The 21926-nt window shown below is 42.4% G+C and overlaps 1 protein-coding gene across 6 annotated transcripts in view; it reads right to left on the reverse strand.

The window, feature by feature from the left end:
- LOC134211351 (tyrosine-protein kinase transmembrane receptor Ror) overlaps positions 1-21926 on the reverse strand; it is a 29775-nt gene continuing 7849 nt past the window's right edge. For 3 of the 6 annotated variants that reach the window (XM_062688131.1, XM_062688129.1, XM_062688130.1), the window contains exons 2-7: positions 16773-17361; positions 3135-4199; positions 2866-3070; positions 2098-2810; positions 1679-2004; positions 1-1615 (exon numbers count right to left, since the gene is read on the reverse strand). In XM_062688131.1, the coding sequence (XP_062544115.1) occupies positions 648-1615; positions 1679-2004; positions 2098-2810; positions 2866-3070; positions 3135-4199; positions 16773-16870 (3375 nt within the window). In that variant the 5' untranslated portion in view covers positions 16871-17361 and the 3' untranslated portion in view covers positions 1-647. The remainder of the gene's footprint in view (positions 1616-1678; positions 2005-2097; positions 2811-2865; positions 3071-3134; positions 4200-16772; positions 17362-21926) is intronic. The other 3 variants (XM_062688135.1, XM_062688134.1, XM_062688133.1) reach the window with 2 other exon arrangements.

Genomic DNA, 21926 nt, shown 5'->3' on the forward strand with positions numbered 1-21926 from the left:
TCCGGTAATACTTAAATTTATTTCACTAGACATTTACCCTTGTCTCTTTTTTTCTGCTTTTAGTTTAGCTCAATGAGATGAGAATACATTTGAAATGGATGACTTCACACACATATAAATAAAAGCTAATGATATACTTTGAAAAAGATCCATAATTGGCGTAATTGATAGTTGTTGCTTCTGAAAGCAATCTTCATATTTTTATTTTCTGTAAACTTGGTAAGTGCGAAATGCATGGAGAGAATATATCGAATCAGTCTTCAAGCACCGAACCCGTTGCTGGGCGATTGTGCCGTGCTCGAAATTAATACTTTTTTTTTTGTTTTGTGTATTTTCTGTCTGACGAGTACAACTAAAGACAGTCATCCATGTTACTTTCCTACAAGTCCAAATTAGAGATCACTGTTACACGTATAGATAAAAAACAGCCCATCTCGTTGTTGTCTATCTATGTAGTGTTCGAGTTTTGAGAACCATTTGTCGTATGCATACCCATTCCTTATAAGGAATGACTACAATCTTTCTTTACTTATCTAAAAATCCTACATCTTCACGAGGCTGTATCTTGCCGGACTCCTTAAGTACTACGATAAATGCATGCACTGTGATATAAATTAAAAAGTTAAAAACAAATGTCGCACTGAGGTTTATCCCTCGTGGTAAGAACTCTGCATAAGGGCAGGTCCCCCCGAAGGACCGGCAGGTGCGGCTGGACTATCGTTCGACGGAGTCGCTGCTAAGTTATTAAAATGCATATTACCACCAAAGGAACTGTTGGATTCACTGGCTACGCTAAGGATGCTGCCGCTGCTGCTAGGTTTTCGATTCATGGGTGGCTGAGCCAGAGACTGGGTGCTATTCTTTGGTATTATTTGGGTCTGTTGATTCAGATCCGCCTCACTGTTCAGAGAGGATATCGACATGGTTCCCGAGGAGTTGTCCATCCGTCGGCTTCGACCCGATCCGTGGTGGTGATGATGGTGATGGTGACGGTGCGGATCTTTTGGAGGACGTTTTGATTCGCGATTGGAGTAACCGGTGCCGGGACTGCTTGCGGCAGTCGTGTCGCCATCTCCGAATTCTAAATTACTGTCTATGCTTTTCCGAGGCAGACTGAAATTTTTGTAGGTTTGAGGACCTGGGACCTGATGCTGATGGGGGATTTGTGATTGCGGGAGTTGAGACTGATCTTGCATCGAATGTATGCTCTTACTGCTACGGCTTGTACCGGAATTGTGGTAGAAGCTGCGGTTACTTTGAGTCTCGAACTGTTCGGATTCTTCCATTTTAGCACTGTTGGATCGATCGAGGGAGTTGTGATGATGGTGGTGGGACCGAGAATGGTGATGATGAGGTTGTTGCTGGTGTGTTTGTTGTTGACTCGTTCGAAGAATTTTCTCTCGCTCTAGAGAGTGATGATGTTTTCGGGGCTGTTGGTGAGATTGATGAGGCTGTTGCAGATCACGTGGTTCCATCTGCGGGTTTCGACTCAAGGACTGGTGGCTAGATGAAGACGAGGGTGTGATAGCATTCAAATTCCCCTGCGAGGACATTCGTTGATTGTTGACACTTAAGACGGATCCTTTTCGGTTAAAACCTTGCTCATTTTGCTCGGCTAAAAATAAAATTAGGCAAATCAAAATTTGGAAAAATTGGGAAAAGTGGACATTCAACATACTTCTCTTTTGTGCTTGGTACCAAATTTTGAGCCTGTGCCCTATTTCCGGAAACGTTGGACGACGTACGGCTTGTTCATGCCAACATTCCACCATTAGTGAGTAAACTGCACTTGGGCATGCTTCCGGACAGGGTAGCAGCTGCCTGGCTCGAACCATGTTAATTACTTCTTGATTGCTATAGCCGTAGTACGGTTGCAAGCCGTAGCTGTATATCTCCCATAAAACCACTCCGAATGACCAGACATCACTTTCAGTGGTAAACTTGCCGTACAGAATAGATTCGGACGGCATCCATCGTACGGGGAGTAATGACTTTGATTGAACTCTAGAAGAATATTAATTTATATTACATAAGCTTATAAAACTAAAAAGAATAACCAGATTTCATCTTATATTTATTAAACGAACGACAACTCACCGATAGTAATCAGAGCTGTAAATGTCCCGCGAAAGTCCAAAATCAGATATTTTCACTGTTAAACTATCGCCAACTAAACAATTCCTAGCCGCCAGATCACGATGCACATAGTGATGACTGGCTAGGTACTCCATTCCATCACAGATTTGCTGAGATATGAGAAGAAACTGAAGTTGCGTCAGATGCTTTCCTTCATTCGGCGAATTGGCAATCAGAAACTCGTGCAGATCACCTTGAGCCATATATTCGAAAAGCATACACAGCGGCTCCTCTTTCAGCACAACTCCCAGAATGCATACGATATTGTCATGCTTGAGATCCGAAATCAGCTCAATCTCCCGTTTGAAATCGGCCTGGGTTTTCGCGCTGGCATTTTCCTTCAAAGCTTTGACTGCCACAAAAATCTTCTCACCGTCTTTCTGCGTTAATTCACCTTTGTAGACTTTTCCGAAGGCACCCTCACCGAGCTCCTCGACGAATTGCACATCTTGAAGAGTGTACTGAGGAACCCGAGCTATGCCATTGTTGCGGGATTGTGATGTTTGTCCATGACCGCCATTCTGACCGGTGGTCAACCCTTGAATGCCTCCGTTTTCCTGATTTCGACTGATAGCTCCAGTGGAATTTTGATTTGCGATCAACGATGTCATCTCAATCGGCGAGTTATGGCGAGAGTTGCCATAAATGTTCTTATCTGCATTTGGTAGATTTATCTGTAAAAATCAAGTGGTAAGTATTCAGTTTTATAAAATAATTCCCTTATCTTACATTTTGTATATTAGATACTCCATGTTTTCTGTACTTTCTACAACAAACTATTGTAACGATTACCACTATCAATGTACAGAATGCCACAAAGCCCACAATTATGTAAAGCCACATCCGCTCAGAACATCGTGTAATGTCACAAAGCTCTCTTGTTTTCTTTAAATCCACGTAGCACCACGGAGACGACTGCTCTCCGCCTGGGTTTCTGTAAATAAAAATATCTTGTTTAGATGAAGTTTCGCAATAAAATCGTGTATCACTATTCTCACCTGCAATAGTTGTGTCCTGCAAGCTCGGGATAGTTGGATATCTCACGCATTAATTTCGACCATCTCATGCATGTCCTCCCAGTGTTGGATTTGTCCAAAATGCCTCTATAACTGTACCCATTCTCCCAGTAGCAGTCATCATCTTTATTTATATCGATTTCAATGCCCAACCTCATACACTCCTTATCGCCAGAGCTTCCCAAACCTCCGATTCCATTCAAAATGGTTCCATCGACGGAATTCTGCAACGGTAAATCATCACATTCTTCCAAGGGTAATTTCTGACCAATTGTTGGATGCCGCTTAGCGATTGCATATTCCTTCTGACACAACTCGTTCTCCAACAACTCGCAATCGTTGCGACAAATTCGTCTCAAGTTTTCCGTGTTCCTGGTTGGTGGATAGTTCCTTTTATTGTTGCTGCTTGTTGAGTACGATGAATAGTATCGTTCATCATTATTGAACGAATTATGCTGAATAAAATTTCGGTCACTTGATCTTCTTTGACGTCGCCGTTCTGCCACATCCAACGAATTTTCAGTGACAATATCTCCATTGAAATCATTGATGGTTATGCTTGGAGTCACACCTCCACTGAAGTAAACCTTCAATCGCTCTGTAGTTGTTGCCATTGTTGTCGTGCTTTTCAAAGCCGTCTTGCGGTTGTTTTTCTTCTCGTGTGACTTGAATTTGCTTTTATTCCTTTTGACGGCTTCGGCCGCGGCTCTGTTTGCAAAATATTGATGGTTGGTCTTTTCTGGCGTCTGACATACCGGTAGAATGCTGTAGCAAAGGCTGGGTAGGGCGTACACCCTACAGTTGGCGTTCATGTCTTTGGACTCACGAATCACTCCGTAAGCGGCCTTCAGCCGTTCTTCCAATATTTCCATTGTGATATCCGGTGTGATGAAGACGGTTTGATTCTTGAGATATGCTTCACAGGTGGTGCCACTGTAGACTTGACACACGCCAAGCTCCAGTTTTTCGTCCTCATCTCTGTATGGAAGTTTTTCCGTTTTCTTTCGCCGGGTGAATTTCTCGGCGAATGGTTCTGGTGGGGCTGATCTGTAAATGTTAAGATAATGGAGATAATTTAGAATATTAAGTATTTAGCTTGAATAAAATGGTAGCCTCACTAGCATTAAAGAAAATAAGTTTGAACTCGTCTATGATAAAATTTTAATATTTGAAGTTAAACCATTTTTTTTAATTTGTAGGTCATCCAAACTGTCCTTGAATCCAGAACTTGCGAACAGAACAGCTACGATGCTTGCTTTTTTGTCCTTTTATTAGTAGGAAGCTGAATTCGAGATTTACCATCTGTACGTGTAGGCAACATCCGCAAGCAGGCTCCGTCAAAACGACCGTGTGCCGCTCAAAGCGCATTAGACCAAATTCTTCTTCTTCTTCTTATTGGTATTACATCCCTACACTGGGACAGAGTCGCCTCGCAGCTTAGTGTTCATCAAGCACTTCCACAGTTCCACAGTTAACTGCGAGGTTTCTAAACCAGGTTGCCAGTTTTGCATTCGTATATCATGAGGCTAACACGATGATACTTTTAGGCCTAGGGAAGTCAAGACAATTTCCAATCCAAAAATAGTCTTGACCGGCAACGGGAATCGAACTCAGCCACCCTCAGTATGGTCTTGCTTTGTAGCCGCGCGTCTTACCGCACGGCTAAGGAGGGCCCCCAAATTTTGGTGTTTACTAAACAGGCGACGGCTTTCTGGGATAAGGAGGTTTGCCCAGGCCCAAAAAGGCACCTGTAAAACCAATCATTACCTACAGCAATAATACGACTCGATATAATCGGTAAAGATCCAATAGCGACGATTGAAGATCACGATTGGGAGCCTGGACCTTGAAACTGTAAGCTGCTAGATCTTGCAGGTTGCAACAGGAGAATCTACGACTAATTACATCTCCGCAACATCGACGGCGTGGCGCTGTAGAAAAAGAGAATGGTCAGTTTTGAGCAATCCGGTATATACCGTTGGTTCAGAACTTAGCTGAAAGATCTCGTTTAAATTAGAAAAAGTGTCTATTGGGTCAACTGTTGCAGGGCGTTTTATACGGTTCATATCACTAGAATGTTGGTAATATTAGAATAACCAATCACACGGATACAGACATACATTACGAACATGCTTAGTGAAACGAAATGATTGCAGTCCGTTCGATCAGTCTCGTCGAGGAATTATTGTGCAACAAAACAGTTGCAGCTGGCGCAGCTGAAGATGGTAGTTGTCAGCAACTGGAAATCGGCGCAGGAGGCATCAATTAGTTCAATCAGTCTGGAAGTTGACGTTAGAAAACTAGAGAATACTAATAGGCTGATGTGCCTGAGAGTCATCAATGCATACCGAACCGTATCTCGCTAGGCGTGGGCACGATGCCCATCAAACAGGTGGACGAGGAGTGCTGCACCCTCAGGAGCACCGGTAATGCCCGAAGGCATATCAAGACAGCAATGGTAGCTATGTGCTAGTGGGAGAGGAACAACTCGGCAAGTGGGCCCATCATTTAGCAACGGCCTGGATTAACGGATCCCATGGAGAGCTGAACTTTGGTTTGACGCAGTTCCTCCCCAGCCTATAAGAGTTGTCTAGACATGACCCCGGTGGGAACTATGGTCGTATGCTGACAGGGAAGGGGGGGGTTTGCTCCTCTCCGGAGGTGCAAATCTTATTGAGCGTCTGTTCTCCATGTCAAGATCGGCTCACAATAGCGTCTGTTCTCCATGTTAGGGGCGGCTGATCATCGTCCGAGTGCCAGCGAGGGACTCTAAGTGAAACTGTGCACCATGGTCCACCGGAAATAAGGAGGAATGGTCCTCCGGAAATTTAGGGGGTTTGGTGTCAGGCCCTGCAAGCCAGCCAAAAAAAATTTTACGCAACGAACAATCAACAAGAGAGTACAGACCGGAACCATCGGCGAAGACCACTGCGACGAATATCGTGGCGCTAACATCGACTCTGACCACTATCTGGTGATGGTTAAACTACGCCCAAAACTATCCGTCATCAACAATGTTCGGTACCGACGACCGCCGCGGTACGACCTAGAGCGACTGAAGCAACCTGATGTCGCCACTGCATACGCGGAGCATCTCGAGGCAGCGTTGCTGGAAGAGGGTGACCTCGATGGGGCCCCTCTTGAGGACTGCTGGAAAACAGACAAAGCAGCCATTAACGACGCAGCGGAGAACAACGTCGGGTATATGGGTCGAAGTCGACGGGGTTATACGCCCCATCTACAAGAAAGGCGACAAACTGGAGTGTGAGAACTTTCGAGCGATCACCATCCTTAATGCCGCCAACAAAGTGATATCCCAGATCATCTTCCGTCGTCTGTCACAAGTAGTGAACGAGTTCGTTGGGAGTTATCAAGCCGGCTTCGTTGACGGCCGCTCGACAACGGACCAGATCTTTACTGTACGGCAAATCCTTCAAAAATGCCGTGAATACCAGGTCCCAACGCACCATCTGTTCGTTGATTTCAAGGCGGCATACGACAGTATAGACCGCGTAGAGCTATGGAAAACTATGGACGAGAACAGCTTCCCTGGGAAGCTTACCAGACTGATCAAAGCAACGGTGGATGGTGTGCAAAACTGTGGGAAGATTTCGGGCGAACACTCCAGTTCGTTCGAATCGCGCCGGGGACTAAGACTGTGTGGCAGTGAAATGGCACTGGGTTTTAATTATGGAAAGTCCAATCCAATAGATTTGAAAGTATCGAAGTAGGCTTTATATGAACGACAACGGAGAGCCACCAAAATATCAATCAAAGCAATCGTGGCAATTCGCAGTGAGTCAAACACATGTGGTGAACCATCGCAGACAGCAGTGACAGTTTTCCAGCAGACTCCCGCTTGCCTATTCCCACAATAAGCTCCACATTTGGCGATCCTGCCGGATTTTCACCATTTTTTAAGTAGATCGCATTGTAGAATCTGGAGCAAGCGGGAGTGTGTATGGACAAAATATAATTAATTTTTTTTACGTGGGTGAAAGTGAAAAAAAAAGTTATGTGCTTAGGTTTTTATGCTGAGAATGGTAAGTGCATACTCAATTACATATTAACTTATTCTTTGAAAAGTAGGATTAGAGAAAGAGCAAAGGGCGGAATTAGGCTGACTATTTATCAAACGTAACATTCGTTCATAATCGTAACTATTGTCCCGGTCTAGGGGGAACATGACCCCAGCTGTTGTTATTTTCTTAGCCAATATAGGGCACTGCACGCATGGTTTGCAAAGGTTTCTTTTATTCCTTTGTTGCTCATTTGTCTTGTTAACAACATTACTCAACTGAAAAAAAAAACTGCTTTTCAATCATGGGATTGCATCAACACGACTACTTTTTATATCGCATTATAATAATTGTAGAATAAATGAGTGAAGTAGATTGAGACTTCGTAATCGCGTTGTTTATAAACTGCATTAGGTTCGAGTGTATTTTATTGCAGCATTTTTGCGATTTATGTACAAGGTTTTCGGAATCTTAGGATACTTTTCTAGAATTTTGAAATTATTTGGTTATTTGAATATTCTGGAAGAATCTTCTCTACAAAATTCGAAGAGATTGTTAGGACGTTTTCTGAAAAAGGAAATCATGAATATTTTATGTAATCCAAAAAAAAATACTGATAGCTTTTGGGAGCTTTATGAACTCTCTGATCGCTCTGAACTCTACACTCTCTAAGGAACTCCGACCATAGTTGACAGTATAATAGAAAACATATTTACATTTTATCAAACAATAAACAACTGAGTGAAATCACCAAACTAGAATACTTGAACTTCACATTGTGCAACGACAAGCTGATACAAATAATGGTGAAGTAATGATGATAAAATTCTTAACCTGAATAAGGAAAAATAAAAATAGTTTTTTAACCCTCTTTTACAAAATTTCTGATGGGGACCACAAGTGGGTCTGGAAAGGGCCAAGCCCTCCTGACACCGCATTATTTACGCCGATTCTATTAATTGAAGTACCAATTTTCAAACTAGGACTCTATGGGAAAATGACCATCTTCAACATGCAGACTTAGTGTTGTTCGATTTTGTAATGAGCGCGAGTGGTGCTCGCATAAAGCGCTCAGTGCGGCCAAGTGTTGCTTGTTTTTGTTATGTCGCATAAAGTGCTCAGTGCACCTTAGCGTTGCTTGATTTTGTAATGAGCGCGAGTGGTGCTCGCATAAAGTGCTCAGTGCAACTTAGCGTTGCTTGATTTTGTAATGAGCGCGAGTGGTGCTCGCATAAAGTGCTCAGTGCACCTTAGCGTTGCTTGATTTTGTAATGAGCGCGAGTGGTGCTCGCATAAAGTGCTCAGTGCGACCAAGTGTTGCTTGTTTTTGTTATGAGCGCGAGTGGTACTCGCATAAAGTGCTCAGTGCAACTTAACGTTGCTTGATTTTGTAATGAGCGCGAGTGGTGCTCGCATAAAGTGCTCAGTGCGACCAAGTGTTGCTTGATTTTATTATGAGCGCGAGTGGTGCTCGCAGAAAGTGCTCAGTGCAACTTAGCGTTGCTTGATTTTGTAATGAGCGGGAGTCGTGCTCGCATTAAGTGCTCAGTGCACCTTAGCGTTGCTTGATTTTGTAATGAGCGCGAGTGGTGCTCGCATAAAGTGCTCAGTGCGACCAAGTGTTGCTTGTTTTTGTTATGAGCGCGAGTGGTGCTCGCATAAAGTGCTCAGTGCAACTTAACGTTGCTTGATTTTGTAATGAGCGCGAGTGGTGCTCGCATAAAGTGCTCAGTGCAACTTAGCGTTGCTTGATTTTGTAATGAGCGCGAGTGGTGCTCGCATAAAGTGCTCAGTGCGACCAAGTGTTGCTTGATTTTATTATGAGCGCGAGTGGTGCTCGCAGAAAGTGCTCAGTGCAACTTAGCGTTGCTTGATTTTGTAATGAGCGGGAGTCGTGCTCGCATTAAGTGCTCAGTGCACCTTAGCGTTGCTTGATTTTGTAATGAGCGCGAGTGGTGCTCGCATAAAGTGCTCAGTGCGACCAAGTGTTGCTTGTTTTTGTTATGAGCGCGAGTGGTACTCGCACAAGTGCTCAGTGCACCTTAGCGTTGCTTGATTTTGTAATGAGCGCGAGTGGTGCTCGCATAAAGTGCTCAGTGCAACTTAGCGTTGCTTGATTTTGTAATGAGCGCGAGTGGTGCTCGCATAAAGTGCTCAGTGCGACCAAGTGTTGCTTGTTTTTGTTATGAGCGCGAGTGGTACTCGCATAAAGTGCTCAGTGCAACTTAACGTTGCTTGATTTTGTAATGAGCGCGAGTGGTGCTCGCATAAAGTGCTCAGTGCGACCAAGTGTTGCTTGATTTTATTATGAGCGCGAGTGGTGCTCGCAGAAAGTGCTCAGTGCAACTTAGCGTTGCTTGATTTTGTAATGAGCGGGAGTCGTGCTCGCATTAAGTGCTCAGTGCACCTTAGCGTTGCTTGATTTTGTAATGAGCGCGAGTGGTGCTCGCATAAAGTGCTCAGTGCGACCAAGTGTTGCTTGTTTTTGTTATGAGCGCGAGTGGTACTCGCATAAAGTGCTCAGTGCAACTTAACGTTGCTTGATTTTGTAATGAGCGCGAGTGGTGCTCGCATAAAATGCTTAGTGTGACCAAGTGTTGCTTGTTTTTGTTATGAGCGTGAGTGGTGCTCGCATAAAGTGCTCAGTGCAACTTAAAGTTGCTTGATTTTGAAATGAGCGCGAGTGGTGCTAGCATAAAGTGCTCAGTGCAACATAACGTTGCTTGATTTTGTAATGAGCGCGAGTGATGCTCGCATAAAGTGCTCAGTGCGACCTAGTGTTGCTTGTTTTTATTATGAGCGCGAGTGGTGCTCGCAGAAAGTGCTCAGTGCAACTTAGCGTTGCTTGATTTTGTAATGAGCGGGAGTCGTGCTCGCATTAAGTGCTCAGTGCACCTTAGCGTTGCTTGATTTTGTAATGAGCGCGAGTGGTGCTCGCATAAAGTGCTCAGTGCGACCAAGTGTTGCTTGTTTTTGTTATGAGCGCGAGTGGTACTCGCATAAAGTGCTCAGTGCAACTTAACGTTGCTTGATTTTGTAATGAGCGCGAGTGGTGCTCGCATAAAGTGCTCAGTGCGACCAAGTGTTGCTTGATTTTATTATGAGCGCGAGTGGTGCTCGCAGAAAGTGCTCAGTGCAACTTAGCGTTGCTTGATTTTGTAATGAGCGCGAGTGGTGCTCGCATGAAGTGCTCAGTGCAACTTAGCGTTGCTTGATTTTGTAATGAGCGCGAGTGGTGCTCGCATAAAGTGCTCAGTGCGACCAAGTGTTGCTTGATTTTATTATGAGCGCGAGTGGTGCTCGCAGAAAGTGCTCAGTGCAACTTAGCGTTGCTTGATTTTGTAATGAGCGGGAGTCGTGCTCGCATTAAGTGCTCAGTGCACCTTAGCGTTGCTTGATTTTGTAATGAGCGCGAGTGGTGCTCGCATAAAGTGCTCAGTGCGACCAAGTGTTGCTTGTTTTTGTTATGAGCGCGAGTGGTACTCGCATAAAGTGCTCAGTGCAACTTAGCGTTGCTTGATTTTGTAATGAGCGCGAGTGGTGCTCGCATAAAGTGTTCAGTGCAACTTAGCATTGCTTGATTTTGTAATGAGCGCGAGTGGTGCTCGCATAAAGTGCTCAGTGCGACAAAGTGTTGCTTGTTTTTGTAATGAGCGCGAGTGGTGCTCGCATAAAGTGCTCAGTGCGACCAAGTGTTGCTTGTTTTTATTATGAGTGCAAGTGGTGCTCACAGAAAGTGCTCAGTGCAACTTAGCGTTGCTTGATTTTGTAATGAGCGCGAGTGGTGCTCGCATAAAGTGCTCAGTGCGACCAAGTGTTGCTTGTTTTTATTATGAGCGCGAGTGGTGCTCGCATAAAGTGCTCAGTGCAACTTAGCTTTGCTTGATTTTGTAATGAGCGCGAGTAGTGCTCGCAGAAAGTGCTCAGTGCAACTTAGCGTTGCTTGATTTTGTAATGAGCGCGAGTGGTGCTCGCATAAAGTGCTCAGTGCAATTTAGCGTTGCTTGATTTTGTAATGAGCGCGAGTGGTGCTCGCATGAAGTGCTCTGTGCGACCTAGTGTTGCTTGTTTTTGTTATGAGCGTGAGTGGTGCTCACATAAAGTGCTCAGTGCAACTTAGCGTTGCTTGATTTTATAATAAGCGCGAGTGGTGCTCGCAAAAATTGCTCAATGCGACTAAGTGTTACTTGATTTTGTAATATTGTGTTCAGTATCGGTGAATTCAGCCTTAGCAGCAAAGTATATAACAGGCTGGTGGTCAGTCAAAACAGAAGGAAAATGTTGTGAGATCTTCATAATTTATGTTTATTACATTGTTTAGTTATCAGTTATCTATATATCCATCAATCTCCTAAACTATCTAAGGTGTACTAAAAATTTTACCCGCATGTTATACCCGGTACATTGAGAGCTTTTCTCACTTATGTTTGGTACTTAAATATAATTTTGGGTATGTTGTGTTTATATCACTTTTCTGTGTTATGCCGAATAAAAGGAAAAAAAACTCGAAGCCTCACTTGAAATATTTTGATGCTCGCCGTCTGCCAACCAAACACAACGTTAGCTGACGTTAGTGCTTTAGAATGTTACTTTGCATAACAAAACAAATCCTGAGAAGAGGGGGAATGTGTGGCAGTGAAATGGCACTGGGTTTTAAATATGGAAAGTCCAATCCAATAGATTTGAAAGTATCGAAGTAGGCTTTATATGAACGACAACGGAGAGCCACCAAAATATCAATCAAAGCAATCGTGGCAATTCGCAGTGAGTCAAACACATGTGGTGAACCATCGCAGACAGCAGTGACAGTTTTCCAGCAGACTCCCGCTTGCCTATTCCCACAATCTCGGAGGTGAACTAGCCTTAGGCTAAAAACCTCTTTAATAAAGATTATAATAATAATAATATTCCCACAATAAGCTCCACAAAGACAAGGTGATGGACTTTCGTGCCTGTTGTTCAACATTGCGCTAGAAGGTGTCATGCGGAGAGCCGGGTGTAACAGCCGGGGTACGATTTCCAACAGATCCAGTCAATTTATTTGCTTCGCGGATGACATGGACATTGTCGGCAGAACATTTGCAAAGGTGGCAGAACTGTACACCCGCCTGAAACGTGAAGCAACAAAAGTTGGACTGGTGGTGAATGCGTCAAAGACAAAGTACATACTTGTGGGTGGAACCGAGCGCGACAGGGCCCGCCTGGGAAGCAGTGTTACGATAGACGGGGATACCTTCGAGGTGGTCGAGGAATTCGTCTACCTCGGATCCGTGCCAACGGCTGACAACAACGTTAGTCGTGAAATACGAAGGCGCATCATTTGTGGAAGTCGTGCCTACTACGGGCTTCAGAAGAAACTGCGGTCGAAAAAGATTCGCCACCGCACCAAATGTGTCATGTACAAGACGCTTATAAGACCGGTTGTCCTCTACGGACATGAAACATGGACAATGCTCGAGGAGGACTTGCAAGCACTCGGGGTATTCGAGAGACGGGTGCTTAGGACCATCTTTGGCGGTGTGCAAGAAGACGGTGTGTGGCGGCGAAGAATGAACCATGAGCTCGCCTAACTCTACGGCCAAACCAGTATCCAGAAGGTAGCTAAAGCCGGAAGGGTACGATAGGCAGGACATGTTGCCGGTACCGCCATCCGCCAGGTACGAGACGGCGTGGAGCGCAGCGAGCGAGATGGGCAGACCAGGTGCAAAACGACTTGGCGAGCGTGGGGCGTATCCGAGGATGGAGAGATGCGGCCTCGAACCGTGTATTGTGGCGTTAAATTGTTGATTCAGTGTTATCTGTTTAGATGCAAACTAAATAAATGAAAAAGACATGACAAAATCGGCTGAGCTCATTCTGTTTACATTTCTCCGTTGAAGTGCGATGTTGAGGGTGTTCTATGCGGAGTGTTCGCGATCGCGAACCAGGGGGAGTTGAATGGCTCAACGACTGAGTAGGGAGCCGAATGGCTCAAAGGCACTGGAAATCGGTTGTCGGAGTAGGCTAAAGCCATTGTTCGGGAGTATTTTAAATAGTTCCTCGCGCGTGAAAGTATCGATCTCGGGTCATCGGAGCACAATTGAACCAAACGGAATCTTTGAATCGACTTCGGCACCCGACCGGTCACAAGTTAGAGGTGGATCGTCGGTTACGAGGGAGCCTCTAAAAACGGGGAACTCCCCGTCTGGGTAGGATAGTTCTGCCACCGTCATTATCCGAGTAGTCCACGGTCAAGGCGAAAGCTGTTGGCTCAACGAATAAGCTGAGAGCCGAATGGCTCAAGGGTATGGTGATTCGGTTACTCATAGTAGGCTAGCTACACCGCCGGGGACTATATGAGTATATCGTGGCGTGTAAACGCACCTGCTATGAGCCGTTGGTGCCCCATTGACCCGGAAGCTATCTTCAGCCGGAATCTCTGGACCGATTTTGGCACTCGACCAGTTACCCGTTGAAGTGAGAAAGTGTTTAGGACTTCCTTTCGTCCCAATTTAAAAATATCACGTCACAGAACCATTCAGCATACTCAGTTTCATGATCATTCTAATTTTTCTCCCACAAATAGAATTTGCGATCATGATCATGAAAATAGTTTGGTGGGACAGTTATGCCGAGAAATACAGCTTTTGTTTGATGGCTTCTGCAAAAGATATTTTAGTTACAAGATGAAGATTGTCGCTGTCGTCGCTGTACGGAACATCTTTTGCTGGCGAGTATAGGGTGCCAATTTTCGATGAAGGAAAAATACATACGATTTGACAGTTCGGTACCCAACATGTTTCGGACAGGACAGAACAAAGGGAATGACAATCTTTATCTTGTAACTACAATATCTTTAGTGTCCACGCATACCAGTCCCACTGAGTGCGTGATTTTGTAAATGACAACTGCGATTGGCATATGTTTCTCCATGTATTTTAGATGGAGTCTCCTGACCAATTTTCAGCCAAATCCATGGAAATGTAGAGGCGCATCCAGGGCCGTATTTAGCCGGAAGCGGGCCCCGGGGCCGGCAGCTTGTGGGGCCCCAAAATGTACAAAAAGGTTGGTTTTGATACATAAGAATTGTGGGGGCCCGGGGCCACGCCCCCCCTCTAAATCCGGCCCTGGGTGCATCAAACGAGATTTGTGATTTTCAAACTTTCCCATAGAAATGTCGTCTGAATGCATCAATTTTACTCCACATAATAGAAGCAATAGTCTTTAATAGCTTCTTTAGACTATTATCTACCACTTTGTCATTGATACTAGGATGTTTAGAGTGCTTATTCTATGACTTTTCAGTAAGTTTAGCTGAAAAAATTGCCTAAAAACTAAAAAAAATATGTTGGGTGCTTCTATGGGTAAATTTTCAGTATATGCCCAATTAAATTTACCCGTTTATTTCCTTCGAGTGTTGCGGAAGTTTCGTCCATACATCACTTTATTCTGAAAAATAATCTTCGGCATGTAAAGATGCAGTTTTCATAAAATACTCAACATTTGAAAAGGGTAGTCAAGCAGGACCATTCCCCCCATGCTAGATCAAAGTTGACTATGATTTATGAGCAATGTCATCCAGCATGCTCAACCCACTAGTATAGATCTAGATTGGGTTGTGTGGTAGTGTCAGGGCCTACAGATCAAGAGGTCTACGGTTCGAGGCGCAGAGTAGATGCAATTTTTTTCTTGACTAATCTTTTGGAAAATGGCAAGTTTTCAATTTTAATATCCTTCCGAGGTCGTTAACTACATTTGAATGTGATTACGTCTATACCGTCCTAGTTATTGCATCACTCATGCTATATACTAGTTTCAAACAACCTTCAGTTATTGAGAATATAATAAGTTTATGTCCTTCATTGCAGACACCAACTGTGAAGTTATAGTTTGTTTTTGGTGGAATCGATCCGGTTTTATGTGTGCCATGAGTGTGGCACAATAACTAGTTAGAGGATGTTTGTATTGCATTAAGCCACTATTTATTCGATTAAGTGGTATAATGCTATACAAATTGCATACATTTAGGGTGAAATTAATGGAAAAGATTCATGTGTGCTCAGAATAGTGTAATTTTCCGCGTCTGTATTTTTTACGAGCTGATTAGTTTTCATTATTTTTTTCTGTGCACAGATAGAAAAATTTGTTGAAATTTACACGAATGTAATGCACATAAAGGGAATGCCAAAAAAAGCGTAAATTAAAACGATATTATCACCGGAATGTGTGCAATTTGTATTGCATTATGTCACATATTTTTATACGAATAAGTGTCATAATGCTATGTTAATTGCATACCTACATTTAGAGCGAACTTGTTAGAAAAAATCTACGTACGCCAAAAATAGCGTAATTTTCCACGTCTTTATTATTTACGATTACTTTTCATATTTTTTTTCTGTGCAGGTATAACTAAATAATAACGAGCCCAAGTCAACACACATTTTTTTTATCTTTATTATCGTGAAGTCAACACATATTTTTAATATATAGGATTACTGCTCCTGGACTTCATCTCACAGCTCCGATATTCATCAACAAAGCAATGAAAATGTATTTCTTGTTTCTCATTTTCGTGATTTTTTAATCAGTATGTTCGTAAAAATAAGCGACGAAGTTGATGCCGCATTTCTTTGTTCCGCGATGAGATGGATATATGTTCAGTGAGATGGAAAACAGAGCAGTTCCCCTATCTCTCGTATTTATTTTGGATGAGATAGACATAACAAAACTAGGCCTGAGCTTGTGGAGGTTAGGCATAAAAAGTCTCACAATGATAGATTAGAGGTAGGAAAAGCCGATATTTTCCACATTTTGATGAAGCATCTAACATTTTGGAGAGACAAAACGCCCTAGCGGTAGTAACTTGTTATGTACCACGCGCCTCCACGCACGTCCATACATATCTGGAAACTGATTAGCTGACAAGTGGTGAATTAACGAGGCTTTTTGGCAACAGAATAACACCACTTTTTTCAATGTGAATATTATCACTATGACTGAGATGTTATACAATTTTAAGATGGCATCATTGAGCATTGACAAAAATATCCCCAAAATGTTACAACTAAAAGATTGATGTAGTTATTGCTTGGCTAGTGCTAAGGTTACTACTACCAAGTAGGGTATCATATTTTCATGTTAGCTTTTAAGCTTAAAAGTTTTGTTTCGGAATAGTAGGTATATGCTAAGCACTGAATACAACACCACCTTTAAATTAATGTTACCTAAAAGTGGCAATGGAATTCAGAACTGCAGATAACAGCTTGTATCATGTGATCGTTTCGCATGATACTTCGAAACGTAGGGGGATATTTTTATAGCTCTATGAACATCTGTCGTTGATTACACAAACATAAATAAACATATGCGATATGCATACATGCTTTCCACCGATAGTATTCATGGGCGAACAAATTAATAATGATATAAAAGAAGTCTTGCTTAAACCGCCACTCGTCAATTACAAAAGATGTTATGTTTAAAAGTACAATCCATAAATTGGGATTTTTACCGCTGAAGTCGAATAGTTGCCTTCAAATATTAATTGCCAATGAAAATAAAGAACATTGCGATAGAACATTCTTGGTTTAAGTAAATTACTGTCATAGCATTTATTTACCCATCATTCGTCACATCCAGCGTTTCTGTTGCAGCTCCATTCGTCACTTCGTGATGTAAACAAAACACTAGCGTCACAATATAAATAGCTGTTAACATAATTCCTTGCTCCGAGTGCCAACCAGAACCGTTCTGCGTTCCACTTTTGCTTGGCTCTTTGCCGCGCACGCACCGAAGAAAGATTCCTTTTCACACTGAACAGCAGAACACTACACGTTCATGCAGCGAGGAAGGCAGATTTCTTTTTTATGATTTTTTGTTGCCATATAGCACACAGAAGCACAACTTCCCACCAGAGGTGCCTTTTTCCGCTTTTCTTCTAACTGCTTTTCTAATTTTTTATTACCCCCCAACATACACCATCGTCGAGGCTGCCGAGCATAAGCATGGTTCTGTTGTTGATATTGCAGCCGCTACATTTACACGTGCTCACATACACTACTGGACTGGTGGATTGCAACTCCACACTACTGCTGCTGCTGCTCGGAACGGATAAAGAGAAGTTGAGCTGCGTCTGCTTGCGCTTTCTTCTCGTTCATCACACCCCGTTACCAGTTCGTTGGTGGCAATTGTCGTCGGTGTCGCCGCTCCTACGCAAAAATCCATTTCAGTTCATATAGGGAGCATAAGTAGCATGCAATTGAGAATTTATTATGTTATGAAGGATGACGATAATGCGGACCCTATGCTTCAGATTTAGGTTGGTACAGCCATCCCACAGTTGTGAATCAACCAGAGACCACACTAATTAGTAAAAAGCTGAAACATATATTATGTAATGTAAATTAATGGACCTCTCACTGATTAAAACTTTCGATTTTGGTTGATATAACTGTTGGTTGGGTTGGGAAAAATGAAATTTTCGAAAAATCGAGAATGATCAAACTCATCCGCGATTTTACTTTTAAATTATCACGTGATTAAAACTCGCCAGCGATTAAGAATCGTTTGAAAATCGTATCTTGATTTGAAGCATTTACCGTTACCTTTTAAACTATTTTTCCTTACTAGCATGAAACTATAACGCCAAATAGAAGGTATAACGGGACTGTTGACAATTAGCTATTATTAGTGAAGATTAATGATTGAATGAAAATTCTGTGTTTATTATCGTTTGAGTACAAAATTTGAGAAGTTGTCGCCGGCGACAACTCGCCTACTGTTTTTACGAGAAAAGTTTTTACATGAAAATTGCAATCATGATCGTCTGATAATGAATAAGCACAACACAACACAACATCATATAAGTTTTCTCATTAAATAATTCATACACTACATCATCAAAAGTATGGAAAAGTTAAAATAAGTATTACAATACCCCCTAAAAGCAGTGTTGGTAAAAACCTAATTTCTCAAATCTCATCCACGATTCAAATCAAGCGCGAGGCAGACGCCAAACGACTCATAACCCAGATAATCGTCCATGATTCGACTCGCGATTTGCATCATTGTATGACTTTTGCGTGTTCTTCTTTGTTAAATTAATCAAAAACTTTCTTTACTTAAAACAATGGATAATAAATCCATACGTAAACATAAAATATGCTTCGATTGGGTTTTGACCAGGGATTGAATCCTAAAGAGAAAGAACAAGTCTCTCACTTATCATCTCTGTGTACATATACGATATGTAGCATACCGCGAGAGACTTTTTTCGCAAGCTGTCATGATAGAGAACTGATTCGGAAGGCTATACACCCATGATAAATTTCTTTTAGAAAGCTCCAAATGCGGGGAGCACTGGCACTGATGATGCATTTCAACTTGTTCTACACAGCTGTGCAGTAACCAACACGAAAGGAGCGAAAACAAAGCGAGGCTGCCTATCCGATTGTTTTTTCGCACTTGTATACAAGTTTGATAAATTTGTTATCAAGGCTTGTTATGATTCGGAACAGTTTTTGCCTCTGTTTTATCGTTGTTCGTTATCTATTGAGAGCAATTTCTGCAAACTCTGGTTTTGACACTTTTTGGGGCGAAATAATTTTTTGGAAAATGAGCGAAACGATGCGATTCTGCGTGAAAACCTCATGCGCCTCCCCTGCAGAATCGAGAGCGGTGAGTGAGATTAGAGCATGATTTTACCAACACTGCTAACAAGCTTAGCATCACTTAAAATCTCCCATGGTCAAGGATGTTATCGATCATTTAGTAATTTGCGTTCGATCATTTAGTGGCTTGTCAATGACACATTCCAGAAGCTGAATTTCAAAATGTATTGTATGGTGGACTTCTAGTGCGAAGGTTTTTCTACAACTTTGGCTAATGGCTCGTTATTAGAATTCAACTAATAACGGAGTTAGAGCGCTAGTTGCAGTAACTTGAACTAAATGATTGGGATTTTGTTATCATTTAGTCTAAGTTACTGAAACTACGCAGCAAAGCTGAAAAAATAAAAATGACAGTTGTGCGTTGCTTCCGTATCGAATGGTGTACTCTTGAAAACGCGAGTACTTTGAAAATTGGATTCCGTCAGGAGTGACCTTAAGAATAAGGTTTTTCATGATCCGAATAGATCCGATGGTGATTTTACCCATCAACCAACAAACCCGCTTGATCCAACAAGGTCCAATAGCCATTCTGATTTCAGATTTGGTTTTAATTGACCCAACTAAGTCCGTTAGTTCCTTCAAACCACTGGACTTTTTTTATCCGACTAGGTCCGATTGCGGATCAGATCTAAATTTCATTAACCCAACTAGGTCCTAGCTGAGACGAGACCTGCAAAGACGGCTTCTTTTTCCTTGTTTTGACACTTGTTCTTCTTTTCATCACAGTTGATCATCGATTCTCAACTGTTTCCTTGAGTGTTTCACCTAAATCCCGGGTAGAATCTTCTGAGCACAATAAAAGTGTTTGTGATTTACGGATTTGTAAACTTATTTTTATAAAGATTTTCTTATCGGAAATAAAACACGTATTCATTCATTTCATTTTTTTTCATTTATTTAGTCTACATCTATACAGATAACACTGAATCAACAATTTGACGCCACAATACACGGTTCGAGGCCGCATCTCTCCATCCTCGAATACGCCCCACGCTCGCCAAGTCGTTCTGCACCTGGTCTGCCCATCTCGCTCGCTGCGCTCCACGTCGTCTCGTACCTGCCGGATCGGAAGCGAACACCATCTTTGCAGGGTTGCTGTCCGGCATTCTTGCAACATGCCCTGCCCATCGTACCCTTCCGGCTTTAGCTACCTTCTGGATACTGGGTTCGCCGTAGAGCTGGGCGAGCTCATGGTTCATTCTTCGAAGCCACACACCGTCTTCTTGTGCACCGCCAAAGATGGTCCTAAGCACCCGTCTCTCGAATACTCCGAGTGCTTGCAAGTCCTCCTCGAGCATTGTCCATGTTTCATGTCCGTAGAGGACAACCGGTCTTATTAACGTCTTGTACATGACACATTTGGTGCGGTGGCGAATCTTTTTCGACCGCAGTTTCTTCTGGAGCCCGTAGTAGGCCCGACTTCCACAGATGATGCGCCTTCGTATTTCACGACTAACGTTGTTGTCAGCCGTTAGCAAGGATCCGAGGTAGACGAATTCCTCGACCACCTCGAAGGTATCCCCGTCTAAAACACGTATGCATAACAGTTCAATATTAAGCTGTCCGGCTTTTCTAGAATACTTTTCAAAGTGAAAAAGTACTCGTAAAACAAAATCATTCGGAATACTTTTTGAGGGATATCAATACTTTTACACAAAAAGGTGCTGGTTGCATCTGACAATTCGTGACAGCGCTTGCTGGTTGCAGATGAAGTTACATTTTTTCCTCTTTGCAAGTCCCGTCCCAGGGTCCTAGGTGTCTCCAAACCATCCAGAAAATTACTTTATAGGTAAATTTCCTTGATCCGAATAGGTCTTATGGGGACTCTTATTACCCATCCCACTTCAAATTATTTTTTTTATGATTAGACTAGATCCGATGTGGGATTGGGAGAGTGGGATTTTATTAATCCAATCAGGTCCAGTAGTGGTTCCGAATCCGAATAGGTATGATAGCGATGCTGTGTAGACCGATTCACTTCAAAGTTGAATCAGTAGGTGGGATCTGTTAAAAGCCTATTTTTTGGAATTGCGCTGAGTTTTTTTCCGTTTAAATTTCTTGATTTTTTTTAATTGAAACAGGCAATCCTTGCCGTCTTAATAATTTTTGATCATAAATCACAGAGGATTTCAAAAACAGTAAAGGAAATATTCATTTAGTGCATCACGAATTTTAAGCTTCTCAAACACTTTCTCCGTGATCTAATTTAGAGATGACCGTTAAGATCTATAAGTATTTTTATGAACTTCCAACGCGGGTCTGAGAAGTTCATTACATTATTTGCGCCTAAACCTATCACAAACATTCAAAAAAACCCAAGAGTATTTTATGCAATCAACCTTTAGCATACAGTTTTAAAAACGACGACGTGCAAAATTGCAGATAATCTCCACAAACGGATTGACCTATCCCGTTAAAAATTGTATCTCTTTTTATTGTCTCAGTCGACTCTTGGGCTTATTTAAGGTCAACGTTTCCAGAGAACCCATATTTTTGAAGCCTCTAACTATTTTTAAAAACGAACAATTCACCCGATGTTCGTCGAAAGTCGGGCAAATATTAGACCAATTTTAAAAAACAGCACGTTTTAGATTTTTTGTTTTAAGGTCACTCCTGACGGAATCCAAGTTCCAAAGTGCTCGTGTTTTCGGGGGCACACCACTCGATTCAGAGGCGGCGCACAACTGTCATTTTTTTTTATTTAGCTTTGCTGCGTCGCAGCATGCGTGAAATAATAAAAATGACAGTTGTGCGTTGCTTCCGTATCGAGTGGTGTGCCCCCGAAAACGCGAGTACTTTTAAACTTGGATTCCGTCAGGAGTGGCCTTAAATCTTAAAAATGCTTAGAGGCTTCGAAAAATATGGTTTCTTTGTTCGTCGAAAATCGGGCAAATGTTAGACCAATCTTAAAAACAGCACTTTTTAGATTTTTTGTTTTAAATCTTAAAAATGCTTAGAGGCTTCAAAAAATATGGTTTCTTTGGAAAAGTTGTCATTAAATAAAATAAAAAATCGATTGAGCGAATGAAAATTTTAGAGGGAAATGTCAATTAGCATTCAAAATTCATTTAAATTTGACTGAATTTTACTAGCAAGCACAGCTT

The sequence above is a fragment of the Armigeres subalbatus genome, chromosome 2, assembly GCF_024139115.2.
Source record: "Armigeres subalbatus isolate Guangzhou_Male chromosome 2, GZ_Asu_2, whole genome shotgun sequence".
Taxonomy (NCBI): domain Eukaryota; kingdom Metazoa; phylum Arthropoda; class Insecta; order Diptera; family Culicidae; genus Armigeres; species Armigeres subalbatus.